Source organism: Antechinus flavipes, chromosome 2 (assembly GCF_016432865.1).
Source record: "Antechinus flavipes isolate AdamAnt ecotype Samford, QLD, Australia chromosome 2, AdamAnt_v2, whole genome shotgun sequence".
In the NCBI taxonomy this organism is placed as follows: Eukaryota; Metazoa; Chordata; class Mammalia; order Dasyuromorphia; family Dasyuridae; genus Antechinus; species Antechinus flavipes.
This window is the reverse complement of record NC_067399.1, coordinates 344,232,343-344,255,662: the sequence shown is the minus strand read 5'-3', so window position 1 is coordinate 344,255,662 and position 23,320 is coordinate 344,232,343. Positions and strand designations below refer to the sequence as shown.

At 34.1% G+C, this 23,320-nt stretch overlaps 1 protein-coding gene across 4 annotated transcripts in view; it reads left to right on the top strand.

Moving 5' to 3' along the window:
- FERMT2 (FERM domain containing kindlin 2) overlaps positions 1-23,320 on the top strand; it is a 130,113-nt gene that overhangs the window by 52,546 nt on the left and 54,247 nt on the right. For all 4 annotated transcript variants that reach the window (XM_051977958.1, XM_051977959.1, XM_051977960.1 and 1 more), the window contains exon 4: positions 17,970-18,104. In XM_051977958.1, coding sequence (XP_051833918.1) covers positions 17,970-18,104 — 135 coding nt within the window. The remainder of the gene's footprint in view (positions 1-17,969; positions 18,105-23,320) is intronic.

The window sequence follows — 23,320 nt, the reverse complement described above, 5'->3', positions numbered from 1 at the left end:
TACCTAAGGGCCACTGTTCTATCCACACTGGTGTATCTGTTTTCCATTGGATAGGAACAGGTGAAAGTGTTGGCAGGCCTTGAACAGTAGCCCTGCCTAAAAAACTAAAGTATTCATTTTTAACTCTTAATTGTTGTAAAATGTCTTTTCCCCACAGATTGATGGGGATTTTTTCAAGTATGAAAGGAGTAAAACTCCTGTTTCCTCTTCAAATATCCATCTCAAAGGGGTAGCACTAACTTCAGCTGTTATTGATCCCTCTATGCCAGACATGTAGGTATCTGCCTTCATCCTGTCCAGTGACTGGGCCAGTTGGCACCTCTGATGACTGTACAATCTGCACCAGTGTCTACCAATCCTTCTAATGGCATGCCATTTCATAGATAGTGGGCATAGATCGGTCAACTGTCACAGCTGCTATCCAGTATATTCCTGGGTTTTGTTGCTTGCAGTCAGAATCTGGGCGACTATCACCAGATTGCTTATTAAGAGTTGTATTAGTAAACCTGATAAGTCACACATTGTCTACCCTGTATTAGTGACTGGGATATTATCGACACATTCCCCAGTTTCCCACATCAGTGTGTGGATGGACACTGTTTTGTAAGTGCTCTCAGGAGGTGAAATGATCAAGTCTACTGTGCCTGGAGGCAAGGGATCCATAGGCTGGAGAAGAACAGATTTCACCTCTCCATGGAGTATCTCAGTTGTCCCAGCTACATACAACTCTATTCTTCCCAATTGTAATCCCTTTCTTCCATTAGATTGCTTTCTGATAGTTGATTGTATAATCCCTTTCTCCCATCATATAGTTTCCTGGCTGATTGGTCATGTCTGGGTATTGGACTTCTAGGCACTCTCTGGGTGTACCATTGGCTGCCATCATGGCCCAAGTGTTTTTTGTCTTGGGCCCTGGGGCTGGGCCCCTCATCCTGTTTCCCTGAATCAGTCTACATTCTGAGGCCCAATGGAAGCCTCTGTTGCATTTTGGACATGGGGTATTGGATCTTGTTCTCCCACCCTGTTTCCTCACTCTGTCTCTATGCCAACATTGAGCTTTCAGATGCCCTACTTTACCACACTGGAAGCATTGACGAGTCTCTCTGGAAGTCCCTTGCCAAAAGGGACCCTGTCTTCCCATGTTTGGATTTTGGGGAGTCTGCATCATAGCCTGGCTAGTTTTTCCCCATTGCATATGATGCTTACTGAAGGTTTAAAATATATGCCCCTAACTATTTTAAGGAAAAGTCCTTTTATTCCTATGCTCTCAAGTGTTTTTATTAGGAATGGCTGTTGGATTTTATCAAATGCTTTTTCTGCATCTATTGAGATGATCATATGGTTTTTGTTTGGTTGGTTGTTGATATAGTCAATTATGTTAATAGTTTTCCTAATATTGAACCAGCCCTGCATTCCTGGTATAAATCCTACTTGGTCATAGTGTATTATCCTGGGGATGATTTTCTGTAATCTTTTTGCTAATATTTTATTTAAGATTTTAGCATCAATATTCATTAGGGACATTGGTCTATAATTTTCTTTCTCTTTTTTCAGCCTACCTGGTTTAGGTATCAGTACCATATCTGTGTCATAAAAGGAGTTTGGTAGGACTCCTTCAATCCCTACTTCTTCAAATAGTTTATTTAGCATTGGAGTTAATTGATCGTTAAATGTTTGATAGAATTCAGATGTAAATCCATCTGGTCCTGGGGTTTTTTTCTTAGGGAGTTGATTAATAGTTTGTTCTATTTCTTTTTCTGAGATAGGAGTGTTTAGGATATTTACTTCTTCCTCTGTTAGTTTAGGCAAGTTATATTTTTGGAGGTATTTTTCTATTTCATTTAAGTTGTCGAATTTATTGGCATAAAGTTGGGCAAAGTAACTCCTAATTATTGCTCTAATTTCCTCTTCGTTAGTGGTGAGTTCTCCCTTTTCATTTTTAAGACTAACAATTTGATTTTCCTCTTTCCTTTTTTTAATCAGATTTACTAAGGGTTTGTCTATTTTGTTGGTTTTTTCATAGAACCAACTCTTAGTAAAAATATTACTTTCAATTTTATTGATCTCTCCTTTTATTTTTTGAATTTCAAGTTTAGTGTTTGATTGGGGGTTTTTAATTTGTTCCTTTTCTAGCATTTTTAGTTGCAAGCCCAATTCATTGACCTTCTCTTTCTCTATTTTATACAAATAGGCCTCTAGAGATATGAGATTTCCCCTTATTACCGCTTTGGCTGCATCCCATACATTTTGGTATGATGTCTCATTATTATCGTTTTCTTGGGTGAAGTTATTAATTATGTCTATAATTTGCTGTTTCACCCAATCATTCTTTAGTATGAGATTATTTAGTTTCCAATTATTTTTTGGTCTACTTTCCTGTGGCTTTTTATTGAATGTAATTTTCAATGCATCATGGTCTGAAAAGGATGCATTCACTATTTCTGCCTTACTGCATTTGAGTTTGAGGTTTTTATGTCCTAATATATGGTCAATTTTTGTATAAGTTCCATGAACTGCTGAAAAGAAGGTGTACTCCTTTCTGTCCCCATTACATTTTCTCCAGAGATCTATCATATCTAATTTTTCTAGTATTCTATTTATCTCTTTGACTTCTTTCTTATTTATTTTATGGTTTGATTTATCTAATTCTGAGAGTGCAAGGTTGAGATCTCCCACTATTATAGTTTTACTGTCTATTTCTTCTTGCAGCTCTCTTAATTTCTCTTTTAAGAATTTAGATGCTACACTACTTGGTGCATATATGTTTAATATAGATACTTCTTCATTATTCATTCTACCCTTTAGCAAGATATAGTGCCCTTCCTTATCTCTTTTGATTAGATCAATTTTTGCTTTAGCTTGATCTGAGATCAGGATGGCTACCCTTGCTTTTTTGGCTTCACCTGAAGCACAGTAGGTTTTGCTCCAACCTTTTACCTTTAACCTGCATGTATCACCCCGCTTCAGGTGTGTATAGCCTGGCTATAAAAGGCATTTGTGCCCATTGTGGCATAGCGTCTTATGATCTCTAAAGGAGCATCCTTGCGTAATCCTAGTATAATTCGTCTATAAACCTCATTAGCATTTTCTTTAGCAAGTTGCCTTATCATAATGTCTGTTACTGCATTTTCAACATTAGTTCTTGTGATAGCTGTCTGCAAACGTCCCACAAAGTCAGCAAAGGGTTCATTTGGCCCTTGTTATTTTTGTGAAGGCTTCATCTTTGTTGTTATTATTGGGGAGCAAAGTCCAAGCTTTAATAGCAGCAGTAGCAATTTGCCCATATGCTGCTAAGGGGTAATTAATCTGTACTGAAATTTCTGCTTAAGAACCTACACCTTTTAGTTGGTCACAGGTGATTAAGTCCACTATGACTATTTTGTTGGGCTTGTGTCCTACAAAGCTCACTATAGTCAGAAAGCCACAACAAGTTTTGTCCAGGTTCTAAGCATGTCCTTGCTATAGATTTCCAGTCCCTAGGGGTTAAGACTTCATAAGCCAAATTCTGTAGTAACATCTTAACATAAGCTGATGTAGTCCCATAAAGAGTGCAAGCCTTTTTCAGATCTTTGAGGATTTCTATATGAAAAGAAGCGTATTTTCTACTTTCTTGACCTGAAGAGTCAAACTCTTGAATCACTGGATACATTTCCAGTTGCAAATCACCTAAAATCTGGCCTTCTTCCCTGGCTTTAAGTACTGCCTTTTGCAATCTAGTCATAGGAGGAGGTGATTTGGCAGGAGGAGGTGCTGGTGGTGTCACTGCCTCTCTCACCACCCCTCCCCGGTCCATCCCAGAAGGTGAAGTTGATGGGGACATGTCAAGAACCAGTTCTGGTTTTTGCAGAATTGAAGCTGCTTTGGAGAGGGAGAATCACCATGCCATTCACCACTTCACCACACCCTTCATCTTCACTTAACTCCCCATGCCCTCTGGTGATATTGCTTTTAATCCCTCCATTGTCCTCATTTTCATCACACTTCCTCATCTGGGTGTTCTGAAAACTTCTTTTTTTCTATAACTTGCAGGATTTTTTAAGGCCAATTGTATTATTTTGTGTGTGTGTGTGTGTGTGTGTGTGTGTGTGTGTGTGTGTGTGTATACCTAGTGGTAACACTAGGACACCCCAGAAGCAGCTGGAGTCAGGGTAAGCAAAAGTCCTTATTCTTTATTCTTGGTTCTTAGATGCAGGATTGAACAGGATGGAAGCAGAATCTCCGCAACCCCCTTCTCCCTTATCTACCGCTCAAGAGTGACTCTGGCTAGTTTTACTCTACCCCCTAGTCCCTCCTACAATCCTTTGTATACAACAATCATTGAGCCAGCACAGATAGCGGAAAGGACCATTTTCCAAGTATGGCATATGCTTAGAGTATTGTCCAATCAGTAGTTAGCCTTAAGTGCTTGGTAGTCCTGACCTCAGTGCATCGACTCAATAGTTTCAGCCCTCTACAAAAAGCAAATAACAAAAAAAGGTAAAAACAATATGTTTCTATCTACATTCAATCTCCATAGTTCTCTTTCTGGATGTGAATAGCATTTTCCATCTCAAGTCTAATGGAATTGTTTTGGATCACTGTATTGCTGGGAAGAGTTAAGTGTCATAGTTGATTATCATATAATCTTTCTATTACTGGGTACCACATTCTCCTGGTTCTGTTTACTTCACTTGGCATCAGTTCATGTAATTCATTCCAGAGTTTTATGAAACGGGCTTGCTTCCATTATATTTGTATCCCATAAGTTGTTTAGCCATTCCACAGTTGATGGGCATATACTCAATTTTTAATTCCTTGCCACCACAAAAAAAAGGCTTCTGCAAACATTTTTTATACATGTGGGCCCTTTCCCCTTTTTTATCATCTCTTTGGGATACAGATCCAGCAGTGATACTGCTAGAACAACAGGTATGCATAATTTGGCCATAGTTCCAAATTGCTCTCCAGAATGACTGTATCAGTTCACAACTCTACCAACAGTGCATTATATCAGGGTTCCATTTTTCCCACGTGTTCTGCAATATTTATCATATTTTTTTCTGTTATCTTAGCCAACCTGATACGTGTGAGGTGGTACCTCAGAATTGTTTTCATTTGCATTTCTCTAATTAATAATGATTTGGAGTTTTTTTTTTCTTAGGACTATAGATGGCTTTAATTTCACCTGAAAATTATCTATTCTTATGCTTTGACCAATTATCAATTGGGATATAGTTTGTATTTTTGTAAATTTGACTCAATTCTCTGTATATTTTAGAAATGAGGGCTTTATCAGAAACATTGACTCTAAAAGTTTTCCTACCTTTCAATTTCCCTTCTAATCTTGGTTGCATTATTTTTGTTTGTGCAAAACCTTTTTAATTTAATGTAATAAAAATTATCCATTTTGCATTTTATAATGTTCTCTATTTCTTCTTTGATCATAAATTTCCCCTTCTCTAAAGATCTGACTTTATTATCTCTTGCGCTCCTAATTTGCTTATAATATCACTACATCTAAATCGTGAACCCATTTGTTCAAAAAACAACATTTTGGTATATATAAGATATGTGATATTGGTCTGTGCCTAGTTAATAAGTGTATTTCTAAAATGTATGTGAAAGGAAGTTTTGCAAAGAGAATACTTTTCTACTAATAATCATAGTTGACATGTATTGAATTTTTCGAGGTATATTCCCAGGTAGGAAGAAGAAAAATGTGACAGTAAGCAAAATATTATTGCCAGTGTACTTCCTTTTTTTAAATACAGCATTGTCTGTGCTCTACAGAGATAAAATACATCCAAGAGAATAGAGCTTCAGGTGCTCTTTACCATTCTGGGCAAAGTCTTTAGGGATACTTTTAACTTACATTTTCCTTGAATACAATAGTGTACCTCCATCTTTTGACAAATGAGTTAAGTTTTTTGTCAACTGAGTTAAATAAGCACAAGAGTAAACCTGTAACCCCAAATTCTGGCATAAGAATCATTTCTTGTTATGTGGAATTTACATTTGAATTGTAACTTCCCATACAGACAACCTAAACTTTCTCCAGTGTTTTCACTTGCCTACAGTTTAATCCAACTATCACTGACTTTAGGAGGTTATGCTATTTATGTGAATACCAAAAAACTCACTTTCATAAGAGCTCTTTTTATTTATGAATGGTAGTTTTGCTACATTATTTGGGAGGAAAATTGTATTGTATTACTTTAGACATTTAAGTTTACCCAAATTGGCAAAACCAGATTGTTTATTATAGAAAGCATCATAGAAAGGAAAATCATAACTAAATTGTGTACTGACTTTAGATTTCCATAGAAAGGTGGAAAAATATAAAGGCTTCTCTCCTTCAGGCCACTGTTGGTGTGGAAAGGCAACTGAATGGTTTTGTGGACAAGAGATCAAGGCACTTCATAATTGGGTAAGGAAAAAACAGAAATGAAAGTTTTAGGTGAATTTAGTATTGTGGCTGGTGTAATTTATGTTGCTTTCTAAACCTAATTAGCATTCTTGGATTTCAGTGCTTGAAAAAGATAAAAAGTAAAGGAATGTTCTGTGTAATTTAATATAAATATAGCGGTGCACTTTTGGTAATCCCTAGAGTTTCATTAGTTGTAGTACTAAAGCTTAGGCTTTTAAATTAAATGTGTTTTGAAGAGATTTTGGGATTTTCTTGTCATTTACAGGTTTCTCCATAATCAAAAGTTTTATCATGATGACAATTTGAAACAAAATGACGACTGTATTGGCAATACAGTGGTCATTTTCTTTCAAATGAATTTTAAGTAGTCTTATTTGCATATTTGAACTTGGACAAAAAATGCTTATTAGCAAGATGTGTTTTTTTTTTATTTAGTCATATTTTGGAATTTAAACATATATTGGAAATGCATTTAAAAAGCCATATATGCTGAATTATTCTGTTTAATTCCTTCCTTATTATGTTAGTCACTCAGAACTTTATAAATGCAATATATTAAGTTCATAGTAATAATTTCTTTTTAACATAAATGTTTTTAAAATGAAATTAAATTATTTAATATCCTTCCCAAACTGGCTACTATAAGTTTTGCAGTCTTTGAAAACTCCCTTTGAAAACTACTTGTTAGATTCCTATTTTTGCTTGACTTTTTTTTCTATTCACTTTTCTTGCTATGATGCAGGTGTAAGTGTGAGAAAGCAACCCTTCCCAAGATCAAACCTTTTGGAATACTACATGTTAGATTTTTTTTAACTTGTACACGTTGCTTTCCTCTCTTCCTTCATTAAATTTTAAAGGCTAGTGGCTAGTTTGTGAAATTTTTGAGTTCCTCAAGCTTTTATTTATTGTTATTTTTTTTCTTTTAAATTGATAAAAAAATTTTTGGATTATAATATATGATATAAAAGCTCATTTGGCATGTTTAATTTTAGGTTAGGCCTACAAAAGGTGGCTTCTCAATTTTGACTGAATGAAAAGAGAAAACTAAATTAAAAGTTATTATTGGTTTAATAGTATATGATATACAAAATACTTGGAAGAGTGGTAAGTGGAAATACAGTCAGAGTTAGGGTTATAAAAATGGAAAATAAAGGTGAGAGGCATTAATATTATAATAACTAAATGTGGTAATAAGAATTTTTAAATTTAAAAAGCTTATAAGATTTAGAGATGGAAGGGATGTCATAGATAATATAGTCCAACTTTTTTACTGTACAGTGGAGAAAACTGAGGATCCCAGAAGTTTAAATGATTTGAACAGAGATAAATGGCTAGCATGAAGTCATGTAAAACATTTTGCAAACTTTTAAAGTGATAAAAAGGTATCATCTTTCATTGTAATCATATACATAGCTACTGTCACAATTTAATTATTTCAGTCCATTGCATGTTTTAATAGAAAAAGATGTTGCTTTGGTGAATTATTTAGGGATTTAAATGGCTTTTTCTATTGATTAGATTATTTGAGATAGGACTAGATAAGATATAGTGAAGAATAATTGTTGGAGGTAGAGTTCAAAAGTAGCAGAAAAAGCACAATTTAACTTCCCTATCATACTTCTTTCACAGAAATCTAGAAAACAAACCAGACAGAATCCTGAATCCAAATTTCAAGAAAAGTTATTCATTACAAAACTAGAAATCTGTTTAAAGGAATGCACATATTTAATGTATACCAGATTACTTGCTGTGTTGAGGGGGGAAGGGTATAAAGAATAGAGAGAGAAAAATTTAGAACACAAAGTCTTACAAACATGAATATTGAAAACTGTCTTTATATAAGGTATTTGGAAAAATAAAATATATCGGGGGAAAAAGTTGTTTTTTCAACCAAGGTCAGGTCTTTTCATCAGGAATGTTTGAGAATCCTCTATATTTCATTAAAGATGTGGTGATTCTTGCTTGTAAACTTTTAGAATATTATATTTTAAATTCTCTGTGTCTTAAGAATGTTCACTACTAAATAAATTGTAGACAGGAGAAGCCAAGGTGGTGGATAGAAGCCAGGACCTTGCCTGAGCTCTCTCTAGTATCCCTCGGAAGCAATGCTAAATGAAACCTCTAAATGGACTCTGGAGTGACAGAACTCACAAAAATTTGGAGTAAAACAATTTTCTATCTTAAGAAAAGGTCTATTATCACTTAGGCATAAAGGGAGTGTGGTCTAGCTCAGCCATGATGTAAAGAAGTCAATAGGAGGTGCTTAGCCATATAAACCAGCAGCTAAGGACCCTCTGCCCTGCCTCAGTGGGCCAGCAGCTCACCAGGCCAGCTTTGAGAACTTGAATTCAAACACAGAAGGCAAATTGTGAGCCCCCAAGCCCTGGCACAACAGACTTGACTAGGTCAGTGCAGTGGGAAAGGTAGCACCTCTGGCCCCCCAGTAAGAAAAGCCAGTGTGAAGCCCTGCTCCTCTTGCAAAAGAAATTTGGAACAGTCTTCCCTGTGCCTGAAGAGCAGAAAGAAAATTTGCTTTTAAAAATGAACAAAACAAACAAACAAAAAAAAAACAATAACAGTCCTGACCATAGAAAAGCTACTATGGTGACTGGTAAAATCAGAACTCAAACTCAGAAAATCACAGCAAAGGTAAAATGACTATTTGAAGCTCAAAGGGGGAATATGTATTGGTTACAAGCTCAAAAGTTTTTTTTTTGGAAGAGCTCAAAAAGGATTTTAAAAGTAAGATAAGAGAGGGAGAAGAAAAATTGAGAAATGAGCTATGCAGGAGAATTATGAAAAAAAAAGTCAGTTGGGGAAAAAGCCAACATTTTGGAAAAGGAAGCACAAAAATTGTCTCAAGAAACAGCTCCCTAAAAATAGAATCGGCAAAATGGGAAAAAAAAAAATTCCACTGAATAAAACAATTCCTTTAAAGTAGAATTAGCCAAGTGGAAAAGAAGTTACACAAAAACTAACTGGAGAGAATAATTCATTAAAAATTAGAATCAGACAAAGGGAAATTAATGACTCAATGAGACATCAAGAATCAATCAAACAATTTTTTTTTTTAATGAAAAATAGTGTAAAACACCTCATTGGAAAAACAATTGACCTGGAAAAAAGATCCAGGAAAAATAATTTAAGAATTATCAGAATACTTGAAAGCCATGATCAATCATTTTTGATGAAAAGTCCAAAGCTGAACAGAGAATTTGATCTTCAAATACAATATTCAAGAGAAGCATTTAAAGGTAAACAGGAAAGGGGGAAAAATGTTATTTAAAAGTTAGATACTTTTAGCTAATGATGCTAAATGGGAAGATGATACTTGTAACTCTTGATTTTTTTTGGGGTGGGGGGCGTAGAGCTAAGATGATGGAAAGAAGACAGGACATGGCCTGAGCTCTCCCCAGCTTCTCTTAGCATCAGTATTTAGATCAGGCTTCTGGATGGATTTTTGAATGACAGAAGCACAAATATTCAGAGTGCAACAAACTTCCAACTTAAGATATCTTACAAGGACTTCAGGAAAAGTGTCTCAGTTAGGCAGTAGGAGAGTGGCCCAACCCAGGCTCAACCCAAGTTCTTAGCCAAAGTACAGCAGCATTGGCTACCCTAGCCTAGTTCAGAAGGTTAGTGGATCAGCAGACTAGCTATGAGACTCCAAAGCAATAACAGAAGGGAAATTGTGAGCCCTCAAATCCCAGAATAACAGGTGGGACGTGACTATCCAGTGCAGTGAAATATTCTGTAGCACCATTGACTCCAGTGTAATGAGAGATCCTGTCCTCCTGCGAAAGAAGTTTGGAACAATCTCCCCTGTGCCCTTAGAACAGAACTCAATTTTTTAAAAATGAGGAAAAAAGCAAAAAGATCTCTGACCATTGAAAAAGCTAGAGAGACAGGGATGATCAGAACATAAATCCAGAAGAGGATAGCAAAGGCAGAATGCCTTCAAGTGAAGCCTGAGAGCAAGTGATGAACTGGTTTCTGATTCAAAAGGCTTTCTTGGAAGAGTTCAGAAAGGCTCTTAGAAGAATGATAGAAGAAAAATGGGGGAAAACATGAGAGATACTCAAGAGAATTATGAAAGTTTGTGAGGGAAAGCCAACAGCTTAGAAAAGAAAGCTTAGAAATTGACTAAGGAAAACAACTCCTTAAAAAATAAATTTGGTAAAGAAAACAACTCCTTAAAAAGAAAATAGGCAAAATGGAAAAAAAAAAAACCTCCTTAAAAAATAGAATTGATGAAGTGGAAAAAGAGAATAACTCATTAAAAAATAGTTGTCAAAATGGAGGGGGGGAATCTACCTAACAAAATAAAACAACCAGTCAAATGCAAAAGTAGGTAAAAAAAGTTCACTGGAGAAAATAATTCATTAAAAATTATGAGTTGGACAAATGGAAAGAATAATTCAATGAGATATCAAGAATCAGCCAAAGAAACTGAAAAAAATGAAAAAAGAAAAAAATGTAAAATACCTCATTGGAAAAACTGATCTGGAAAAGAGATATAGGAGAGACAATCTAAGAATTATTGGACTTCCTGAAAGCTATGATGATAAAGTAATCTGGATGACATCTTTCAAGAAATATTCAAAGAAAACTTCCCTCATAACCTAGAACCAATGATAAAATCATCATTAGAAGAGCCCACCTATTCCTCCAGAAAGAGAACTCAAAAAAAAACTCTAAGGAATTGTAGCTAAATTCCAGAATTATCAGGTAAAAGAGAAAATAGTGTAACTGAGCAGAAACAAACTATTTAAATATTGAAGAGCCACAATCAGAATTATCCAGGATCTAGCAGCTTCCACATTAAAGGAACAGAGGTCTTGGAATATAATATTTTGTAAGGAAAGGAGGTAGTTGGACTACAAGCAAGAATCAATTACCCAGCAAAAGTAAGCATTATCTTTCGGGGTGGGGTGGTGGTGGAGATAAATATTCAATAAAATGGGAGATTTTCAATCCTTTCTGATGAAAAGACCAGAGCAGAACAGAAAATTTGATCTTCAGATACAAGTCTCAAGAGAAGTGTAAAAAGGTAAATGGGAGGGGGAGAACTTTTTTTAAAGGTTAAAATGTTTACATTTCTACATGGGAAGATGATATTTATAACTGGAGAAAAGTATTTTTGTCAGCACAGTTAGAAAGAGTATACTTGGAGGATATAGGTATAAGTTGATTGTAATGTGATGATATAAAAAAGAAATTATGGGTAGAAAAAGGGTTATACTGGAACAAGAGGAAAGGAGAAGGAAAATGAGGTAAATTACCTCACATGAAGAAGCAAAAGCCCTATTACAAAAACACTTTTTATACAAAGTCAGATCTAAAAATTAGAAAAAAATATCAGTTGTTCATGGGTAGGCCATACTCGTGTAATAAAAATGACAATTCTTTCTAAATTAATCTACTTATTCAGTGCCTTGCTAGTCAAAATGCTTTAAAAAAAAGTTTTTTGTTTTATTTTGTTGTGTTTTTTTTTAATTAGAAAAAACCAAAATTTATCTAGAAGAACAAAAAGTCGAGAATATCATGGGAATTAAGGGGAGGGGGCGGGGAATGCAAATTAAGGTAGCCTAATAGTATCATATCTAAATCTGTATTATAAAGCGACAGTAATCGAAAGCATTTGGTACTAGCTAAGAAATAGAGTGGTGGATCAGATGAATAGTTTAGCTATAGAAGACCACAATAGTCAATGACTATAGTAATCTACTATTTGATAAACCCAAAGACTAGCTTCTGAAATAAGAACTCACTATTTGACAAAAATTGCTGGGAAAACTCGAAAATAGTGTGGCAGAAAGTAGGCATACTAGAAAGACTTATATGAACCGATGGTAAATGAAGTAATAGAACCAAGATAACATCGTACACAGTACAACAAGATTACCTGATGATCAATGGATGTGGCTCTTTTCAATAATTCAGGCTTATTCCAATAGACTTCTGATGAAGAGAACCATCTGTATCCAAAAAGAGGACTGTGGGAACTAAATGTGGATCACAACATAGTATTTTCAGTTTTTTTGTTGTTGCTTGCTTGCTTTTCCCCCTTTCTTTCTCATTTTTTCCCTTTTTCATCTAATTTTTCTTGTGCAGCATTATATATGTGGAAATATGTATAGAAAAATTGCACATGTTTAACATAATATTGTATTGCTTGCCATCTAGGGGATGGGGTGAAGGAAAGGATTTGTAACAAAGTTTTGTGAGAATGAATGTTGAAAATCATTTATGCATGTATTTTGAAAATAAAAAGCTATAATTTTTAAAAAGAAAGAAAGTAGATATAGACCAACGTCTAAAGTCAAAGTTGAGTTCATGATTTAGACATAAAAGAGGATACTAGAAGAAAACTAGGAGAAAAAGAAATAGTTTACCTGCCAGATCTTTGGAGAAGGGAGAAATTTATGGCCAAAGAGGAAATCAAGAACATGATGAAATGCAAAATGCACAATTTGATTACATTAAATTAAAAAATTCTTACACAGATGAAAGCAGTATAACCAATATTAGCGAGGAAGCAGAAAGGTGGGAAATAACCTTTCTCAAATATAGAGAACCAAGTAAAATTTATACAAATCATTCCCCAGTTGATAAATAGCCAAAGTATATGAACAATTTTCAGAAGAAGAAATGAAAACCATTTTTAGTCATATGCAAAAATGCTCGAAATCAGTATTGATTAGAGAAATGAAAATAAAAACAGCTCTCACACACTGTCTCTCACCTATCAGATTGACCAAGTATGACAGGAAATGATGTTGGAGGAATGTGAGAAAACGGGAGTACTGGTACTTGGAGCTGTATCCTTGTCCAGCCATTCTGGAGAGCAATTTGGAACTATGTCTAAAGGATTATAAAACTGTATACTCTTTGATCTAGTAGTGCCAGTATTGAGTCTGTATCCCAAAGAGATAATAAAAGAAGGGAAATGTTTGTTGTAGCTCTTTTTGTGGTATCAAGGAATTTGCAAATTGAGTGGATGCCCGTCAATTGAGGAATGGCTGAATAAGCTGAGGTCTCTGAAGGTAATTGAATAGTCTTGTATAAGAAATGATGAGCAGGCTGATTTTGGAAAACCCTGGAAAGACATGAATTGTTGCTGAGTGAACAGAACCAGGAGAACATTGTACAAAGTAATAACAAGATTATGTGATAATCAACTATGATAGACTTGGCTCTTCTCAGCAATACAGCGATCGAAGACAATTCCAATAAATTTGGAATGGAAAATGCCATCTCTGTTCAGAGAGAACTATGGAGACTGAATGAAGCACACTTATTTTCAACTTCTGTTATTATTGTTATTTGCTTTTTCTTTCTCATGGTTTTTGTCTTTTCTTTTTTTTGGCAACATGACAAAAATGGAATATGTTTAAAATGATTGTACATGTATACCTAAATCAGATTGCCTGCTATTTTGAGGCAGGGGAGATTAGGAAGGGAAAAAAATTTAGAACTCAATATCTTTAAAAAGTAAATATTAAAAATATCTTTAAATTTAATTGGAAAAATAAGATACTCTTGAGAAAATAAATTATAGGCATCAGAAAATTTCCATTAATTCCATTGGTCCAAAAAAACAATTTTGATGATTCTTTCTAGACTTCTGAGCACTGGGCCAGCCCCTTAGTCAACTGTTTAGGAATCAGTGTCAATAAAAATCTGCCCCGTAGCTTCTCATAAGCACATCAAGACAACTGTCTTGGCGGGCAGATTCTGAGGCATTTTATACTCTTTGTATTAGTTTTAAATGTAATTTCTTTATCTTTTCTTGCTGAATTTTGTTTGTAATATATAAAAATGCAGGTGATTTATGTAAGTTTATTTTATATCCTACATCTTTTGTAAAGTTATTTCAATTAGTTTTTTTAGTTGATTTTCTAGGGTTCTCTAAACCCTAACCAATATATACCTACAAAAAGTGATCACTTTTTCTTCTTGTTACTCCCTCGATTTCTTTTTCTTTTTCTTTTGCTAAAGTCAACATCTAGCATTGAAGAGTAATAAGATACCCTTGTTTTACTATTGATCACATTTTCTAGTTATCCTGTTAACAGATAAAATGTTTGCTCATAGTTTTAGGTAAAGATTTTATTAGCATTTTGGTGTACTGTTCAACATGAGTGTCTCTTGTATGCTGTCAAGTTTTTCTTGTTGTTATTAACATGGTCAATTATGATTAGTTTTTTCCCAAAAAATGTTGAACTATTCTTTCATTCCTGGTAAAAATTCAATTTGGTCATAATATATTATTTTATGATATGTTGCTGTTTACAATGTTCTTGTTGCATATTTAAATTGTTTCAATATTTATTAGGTTTGAAATTTTCTTTATTTTCCTTAGTTTAGATAACAAGACCATATTTCTGTTGTAGAAGGATTTTGGTAGAATCGTTTCTTTTCCTTTTTATTTTTCAAGTAGTTTTTAAATGTCTCAGGGAATTCACTTCTAAATCCATCTGGTCTTATATTTTTCCTCACTTTGGGAGCTTTATTTTTTGACTTGTATAATTTCTTTTTCAAGATTGATTCAAAATAATGTGTATCATATTTTTATATACATACATCCTTTTCATTTATATTGTCATTTGTTGACTTTTTTCATTTTTTGATTACAGTTTATCTGATTTTTCTTCCTCCCCCCAAAAAATCCAAACCTGAACAACAAAAACTCAAGTACCCATTTATTAATTTTGTAGTTGTTTTCCCTTCAATTTTGTTTATTTATTTTTTGATTTTTAGAATTTCAATTTGTTGTCATTTTAAAATTTTTATTGAGTTTGATGGGTAATTTTGTGACCTATTGAAAGTGTTTAGAGGTAGAATATATACTTTACCTTAAAAACTACTTTGATTTTGAGTCCAAAATTTTGTTATGTTGTTCCATTGTTGTTATCATCCTAAAAGAAATTATCTGTTGTACATGATTTTCTTTAGGATTGTTATTTGGTTTCCAATTAATTTTTAATATTTTCCTCAGTTTCCTTCAGTACAAAACTTCAGCTGTTGGCATCTTCCCCTTAAATATTTTATATTTAATATGCATACATTATTTATTTATTTATCTGTACGTTTCTTCCAAAAAGACTAACTTCCTTGAAAGCAGACTGCCTTATTTTTGTTTTGTATCCCCAGCATCTAGCATAAGCCAGCACATGCACTAGTAAGTGCTCAAAATTTTTTGTTGAATTGAATTGTTGTATATGGAGAATAAATGTATTTACAGAAAAGATAAAATATATGTGTGTGTATGTATATATGCATACACCAAATAGTTTGAGAGGGAATCAGGAAAAGCTTCATGTAGAATGTGATATTTGAACTATGTCTTGAAATTTTTTGAGGCATAGGTAAAAAGTGAATACATTTAAAGCATGGGAGACAGGCAGTACAAAAAGACAGAGAGATGAGAGGTGTAATGCCATATATGAGGAACAGAGAAGAGGCAGTTTGTTTGGATCTCAGTATGGTATGGGAAGTAATTAACAATAATGCTGAAAAGATAAGATGGTACCAAGTTGTGAAAAATTTTAAAAACTAAAAAGAGGAGGCTATATTCAATTCTAGAAATAATAAGTCCCTGGAATTTATTGTGTATGGGAGTCACATGGTCACATCTGTACCTAAGAAAGATCACTTAAGCAAGCAATGTGGAGGATGCCTAGAAGAGGGAGAGACTTGGATAAACCAGTGGGCTCTTGCATTAATTTAAGTGAGAATGATCAGGGTCTATCACTAAAATGATAGCTGAGTAAAGATAAAGGGTTAATCTTGTAAGATGTTGTAGAGGTAGAAATAGAAAGATTTCGCAATAGATTGGATCAATGAATCGTGGCAAACTGAGGTGGCCTAATTAATGCCAAAGTTATAGACTTGAAGGCTTAAAGAATCATAATGCCTTGAACAGAAATGGAGATATTTGAAGGAAGTATAAGTTTCAGGGGGAAATTAATGAGATTTATATTGGCCATTGGCAGTTGTCTAGTAGCCAGTTGGTGATACAAGGCTGAAGTTCAGAGAAGAGCCCAGATCTGGATATATAGAGGATTATTATGTCAAGGGGTTTTGAGATGAAGAGAAGCAATAGGAGAAACATGAACTATATGGAACTAGACTGCATTTCAAATGGGGAATGTGGATACAGTTTAGCAGTATATATAATTATATAGAACATCATGGCTTTATCACAAATGCTGAAATTTTTAAAAAAAGCTTTTATTTTTCAAAACATGCAAAGATAATTCTGTAACATTATCCCTTGCAAAACCTTGTGTTCCAGTTTTCCTTTTTCCCATCCCTGGATGGCAAGTAGTCCAATATATGTTAACCATGGTAGAAATATATGTTAAATTCAATATATGCATACATATTTATATAATTATCTTGTCATACAAGAAAAACAAATCAAATCAGAAAAGAAAATGATAAAATACAAGCAGACAACAACAAAAAGAGAATGCTATGTTGTGAACCACACTCAGTTCCCACAGTTCTTTCTCTGTGTGTAGATGTCTCTTTTGATTACAAGACCATTGGAACTGGTCTGAATCATCTCAACGTTGAAGAGAGTTACGTCCATCAGACTTGATGCTCATATAATCTTCTTGTTGCTGTGTATAATGGTTTCCTGCTTCTGCTTATTTCATTTAGCATCAGTTCATGCAAGTCTCTCCAGGTCTCTCTGAAATCATCCTGTTGGTTGTTTCTTATAGAACAATAATATTTTATAGCATTCATATGCCATAACTTATTCAGCCATTCTCCAACTGATGGGATCCACTTAGTTTCCAGTTTCTTGCCACTACAAAAAAGGCTGCCACAAACATTTTTGTACATATGGAGGGAACTCCTTTAAGATCTCTTTGGGATACAAACCCAATAAAAACACAATTGGGGTAAAGAGTATGCACTGTGTGATAACCCTTTGGGCATAGTCCCAAATTGCTCTCCAGAATAGTTGAATCCATTCACAGTTCCACCAACAATGTATCAGTGTCCCAGTTTTCCTATATCCCCTTCAACATAAGTCATTATCTTTTCTTATCATCTTAGCCAATCTGAGAGGTGTGTAGTTCATCTATACTTTGACAAAAGGCATTATTATCACTCACAAAAAATTATGTTTATTCAAAACTCTTCTTTTCTGCTTTTCCTTCCACTAAAAGATAGGTGTGGAAAACATATGATATTTATAGATGTAGTTAAATTTATGTATAAATATAGTTAAATTTAATATGTATATATTAATGTATCTATATGTATATATGAATAGGTATAGTTAATATATGTATAGATATAGTTAAATTTAATCAGAATTCTAAAATATGTAAACTCCTATCAATTCTAGTTGATGGCTTTGCAACGAATTTTTTTTAAACACACACAGGATTTGTGGGAAAACAACAGGAAATTTTGCATAAGTTCTTAAGACAAAAATACCTTCTTGTCTTAATACAGACTAATAACAGATTATTAAAGTTATAAATGTATTAGCTTTCTCTTGTTCTAGTAAAGAATTTTAATTTGTATTTTTCTTTATTAGATATCAGACATCCTGAAGAACTCTCTCTCTTGAAAAAACCTAGAGATCCAACAAAGAAAAAAAAGAAAAAACAAGATGAGCAGTCTGAAGATGAGGCACTTGAATTAGAGGGACCACTAATCACTCCTGGATCTGGTAATACTTTGAGGACAAAGTGAAAGTTATGCAGTGTTTTGACATTTCACTAATCAAGTTTGACTTTTAGAGCATCTTTATATGATTATAAGTGGTGTTAATTTCTTCTCAAAACTGCCTGTTCATATCCTCTAATCATTTAATCTTATAAATTTGACTCATTTCTATATATAATTGAGAAATAAGACTTTTGTCGTAAAAACTTACTGTAAAGATTTTTTCCCCTTGTTTTCTAATTGCCTTCTAGTTTTGACTATAATGCTTTTGTTTGTACAAGACCATTATAATTTAATGTAGTCAGAATTATCTATTTTACTTCTCATCTTTATCTTTCATTTGGTCTTAATCCAGTTTTCTTCCTGTGTTCTTTCTATAACATGATATAAATTCCGTGAGGGCAGGTACTTTATTTTTTTCTTTTCTCTGTATCCCTAAAAGTTAGTGCAGTTCCTGACACATAGGAAGATTAATGAAGCTAATAAATCTTTTCCTTTTTTCCTATTTATCTATATGATTACATGATTACAGTACATAAGAAGACTATGGATATAGCTTTCTTGGATTTTAACAAACTTGTTAAAGACTTTTGTACTGTTCTTGCTGACAGATATAAACTAGATGCTATTGGAGTTAGATCAGGAGTTCTTAAACTGAAGTCTGTAAACTTATTTTTTAAAACATTTTAATAGGTATGTTCGAGTAGAATTGACTTTTTTTTGGTAACTATATAAATACATATAGTATGCATTTTAAAAATATTCTGAGAAAGGTTATAGAAAGGTTTCATACTGCCAAATGAATTGTATGCCCCCCAAAAAGGTAGAACCCTTTAAATTAGAGGGATTCAGAACTAGCTGAAAGATTAGATTTAGAGAATATCAAATAGAGTATATCTAGGATCTCTTCTTAGCCATTTGCTATTTAACATTTTTTAGCTGTGATTTGGATCAGATTTACAGATGGCACAAAATTATAAAGGATGGCTGTAATTAGAGGATACTCAGGCTCTAAGAAGCTCTTTACAAGCTGGAGAAATGGGCTGAATCTAATAAGGTGAAGTTTGTTAGAGATAAATCTAAATTTATTATAGTTGGTTCCAAGAAGATCAAATTCACAGGGATAAAATTAAGGAAGTATTCATATCTAAGTCATATATTTATTAAGCAATTACTATTTGTCAGGCAGTGTACTAAGTTTTAGAGACAGAAAAAAAATGACAAAAAACAGCGTACTCTCAAGGAGCTCACAATCTAATGTGGGAGACACGGTATGCAAACAATTGTATACAAACAAGATATATAAAGTGTAAATGGTATATAATCATAGAAACAAGGCACCAGATTTAAGGGTGATGAGGAAAGAATGTCAGACTTTTATTTATTTATTAATTTTTGGTATTTACTTTTATAAGATTTTGATTACCATTTTTTTCTCCCTCTCCCACCCCTTTCCAAGATGTCAGTCAATCTGATATAGATTATACATACACAATGATATTAATCAGAACAAAAGAGAAAAAACCATGAGAAAGGAAAAAAAACAACAAAAGTTAAAATAGTATGCTTCAGTCTGCATTCAGACGCCATAGTTATTTCTTTGAACATGGATAGCATTTTCCATCAGGAATTTTTTAGAATTGTATTAGGTCATTGTATTGTTGAGAAGAACAAAGAAGAGCAAACATCTATACAATATTGCTGTTACAGTGTACAATGTTCTCCTGCTTCTGCTTACTTCACTCAGCATCAGGTCATATAAATATTTTCAGGTTTTTTTGAAATTTACCTGCTTGTCATTTCTTACAAAACAATAATATTTCATTACATCCATATAGCACAATTTGTTCAGCATTCCCCAATTTCCATTTCTTTGCTACCACAGAGATGAGATAAACACTGTTGCCTTGTTTCCTTTTCTAATTTTTAATATTCTCTTTGGGATATAAACATAGTAAAAGTATTGCTGGGTCAAACAATATACACAAGTTTTGGGCATAATTCCAAATTGCTCTCCAGCATGATTGGATCAGTTCACTACTCCAACAACAATGGATTAGTCTTACAATTTTTCTGTATCTTCTCCAAAATTTATCATTATCTTTTCCTGTCATCTTAGCCAATCTGATTAGATGTGAGATGGCACTGCAAAATTGTTTTAATTTGCTATTCATTAACTAATAGTGAGTTAGATGTTTTTTTTTTTTAATTTTTATTTAATAATAACTATATTGACAGAATCCATGCCAGGGTAATTTTTTTTACAACATTATCCCTTGCACTTGTTTCTGTTCCGATTTTTCCCCTCCCTCCCTCCCCCCCTCCCCTAGATGGCAATCAGTCCTATATATGTTGGATATGTTGCAGTATATCCTAGATACAATATATGTTTGCAGAACCGAACAGTTCTCTTGTTGCACAGGGAGAATTGGATTCAGAAGGTATAAATAACCCGGGAAGAAAAACAAAAATGCAGATAGTTCACATTCGTTTCCCAGTGTTCTTTCTTTGGGTGTAGCTGCTTCTGTCCGTCATTTATCAGTTGAAACTCAATTGGGTCTCTTTGTCAAAGAAATCCACTTCCATCAAAATATGTCCTCATACAATATCGTTGTCGAAGTGTATAATGATCTCCTAGTTCTGCTCATTTCACTTAGCTTCAGTACATGTAAGTCTCACCAGTCCTCTCTGTATTCATCCTGCTGGTCCTTTCTTACAGAACAATAATATTCCATAACATTCATATACCACAATTTACCCAGCCATTCTCCAATTGATGGGCATCCATTCGTTTTCCAGTTTCTAGCCACTACAAACAGGGCTGCTACAAACATTTTGGCACATACAGGTCCCTTTCCCTTCTTTAGTATTTCTTTGGGATATAAGCCCAATAGAAACACTGCTGGATTAAAGGATATGCACAATTTGATAACTTTTTGGGCGTAATTCCAGATTGCTCTCCAGAATGGTTGGATTCGTTCACAACTCCACCAACAATGCATTAGTGTCCCAGTTTTCCCGCATCCCCTCCAACATTCATCATTATTTTTTCCTGTCATCTTAGCCAATCTGACAGGTGTGTAGTGGTATCTCAGAGTTGTCTTAATTTGCATTTCTCTGATCAATAATGATTTGGAACACTCTTTCATATGAGTGGTAATAGTTTCAATTTCATCCTCTGAAAATTCTCTGTTCATATCCTTTGAGAGTTTTTTCATATAACTATAAATAGCTTTAATAAAACAGCCTATTTATATCCTTTGACCATATATCAATTGGGGAATGACATATATTCTTATAAATTTGATTTATTTCTCTATATATTTTAGAAATTAGGCCTTTATCAGAAATGCCGCCCATAATTATCTCCCGGCTTTCTACTTCCCTTCTAATCTTAATTTCATTGGCTTTGTGCAAAAACTTCTTAATTTGTGTAATCAAAATTATTCCTTTTGTATTTTATAATGTTTTTTATCTCTTGTTTGGTCATAAATTCTTCCTTTCTGGCAACCTGCAGTATTTTCTACTTTACTATATAATTCTAGAATTTCCTGTTTTGCCCTCTAGTTCTAGGATATCAGGTCAAAGGTGTGAGTCTGAGTGATTGAGGTATTAGAGAAGAAGCATCACTTCCTTTCTTCCCCAAAACTTACTGTTCTTGTTTGATCTGGGCCTCTCCACACCTCCTTTCCAGTACTGGTCTACTCTGTAGTCCAGCTGGATGTCTTGGTAACTGGACCTGACCATCTCCAAACAGAAAAGGCCTAGAGGGGAAGGGAGAGATGGCCTTTGTGTTCCTGGTGGCCAAACATTTCATATCTTAATGAAAATGACAGAATATATTCTAGATGGAAATCTCATGAATGTAGGGAATGTTGAAAGATCCTCTTATCAGAATTTATTCTGCATCAGAGAATTCATACTGGAGAAAATTCTGCCATCCAATTAGTTAACGAATGTGGGAAATTCTTCTTCAGAAGCAGAAATCTGAACTTTATGAATGTAATGAATATGAGAAGATCTTCATTTGGAGTAGAAACCTTATTTTCTATCAAAACATTCACATTGGAGATGTACCATATGAATGTAATGAATTTGGAAAGACTTTCTGCAGAAGTACAGAACTTATTTTCCATCAGAGAATTCATACTGGAGTGAACCCATATAAATGATGTGACAGATGTAAGAAGCTGTTGACACCCTTGACAGTAATAGGGAAGTTAAGAAAAGGAGTTTTTGAGATATACTATGAATTCCTTTTTGTACATGCTGAGTTCAAGATGTTTGTGAGACATTCAATTTGATATGTCCTATTGTTAGAAATATGAGACTGAAAGTCAGAAAAGAAGTTAGTATTAGATAATTGGAAGGGACAGTCATCTTCATAGAAATGAAATGAAGTGATAAATAGAAAACAAAGAGTTCAGGGAGAAAAGCACTCAGAGTGGGGCGGGGAGGTCTCTTCCTTTCTTAGCAAGTTTTGTTTAGATGAAGATCCAGTAAAGGAGCAGTCAGACAGGTAGAAGGATCAGAAAAGAGTAGTGGTACAAAAACAGGTAAGCGAATATTACAAAGAGGGCAATTGGTGTTAAAAGCTATAGAGAAATCAATTACTAGGCTTGAGAAAAAAAGCCATTTTATTTGTTGAAAAGATCATTCCTAACCTTGGAGGGAGCAGTTGAGTTATTGAAGCCAGAAGCCAGACTGTAGAGAGTTCAGAAGAGAATGGGAGAAAAGGAAATGGAAGTACCAAGTGAAGGTAGATATCTTAAGAAGTTTTAGCTACAAATAGGATAGATATGGCATATTAGCAGTGTTGGATATGTCAAATGAGGGTTGTTTAAGGATGAGGGAGACATGTCATGGTGTCCTGTTAGTCACTGGCCATTAGGAACATGAGGGCTTTCTATCCCTCTTCCTCTAGACCTGTTCTGTTTGGAGATGGGCAGGATGTAAGGAAGCAACCGATAGATAAGGGGAGATTGAAACTTAGTGAGATAGTGGAGATTGAGGGGATACTGTAGAAAAAGATAGGCTGGAACAGGATTACCTATGCATCCTTGACAAGGACAAAGGGTGAAGAAGAGTTTAGTGGCAAAAAGCATCTAAGCCATGTGAGATAAAGAGGAGGGAACAAGAGTTAGCAATAGATGAATGAGCTCAATTTTTTCAGAGATATATACTAGGTGAATGTTTTAACTAATTGGATGGTGGAAAGGG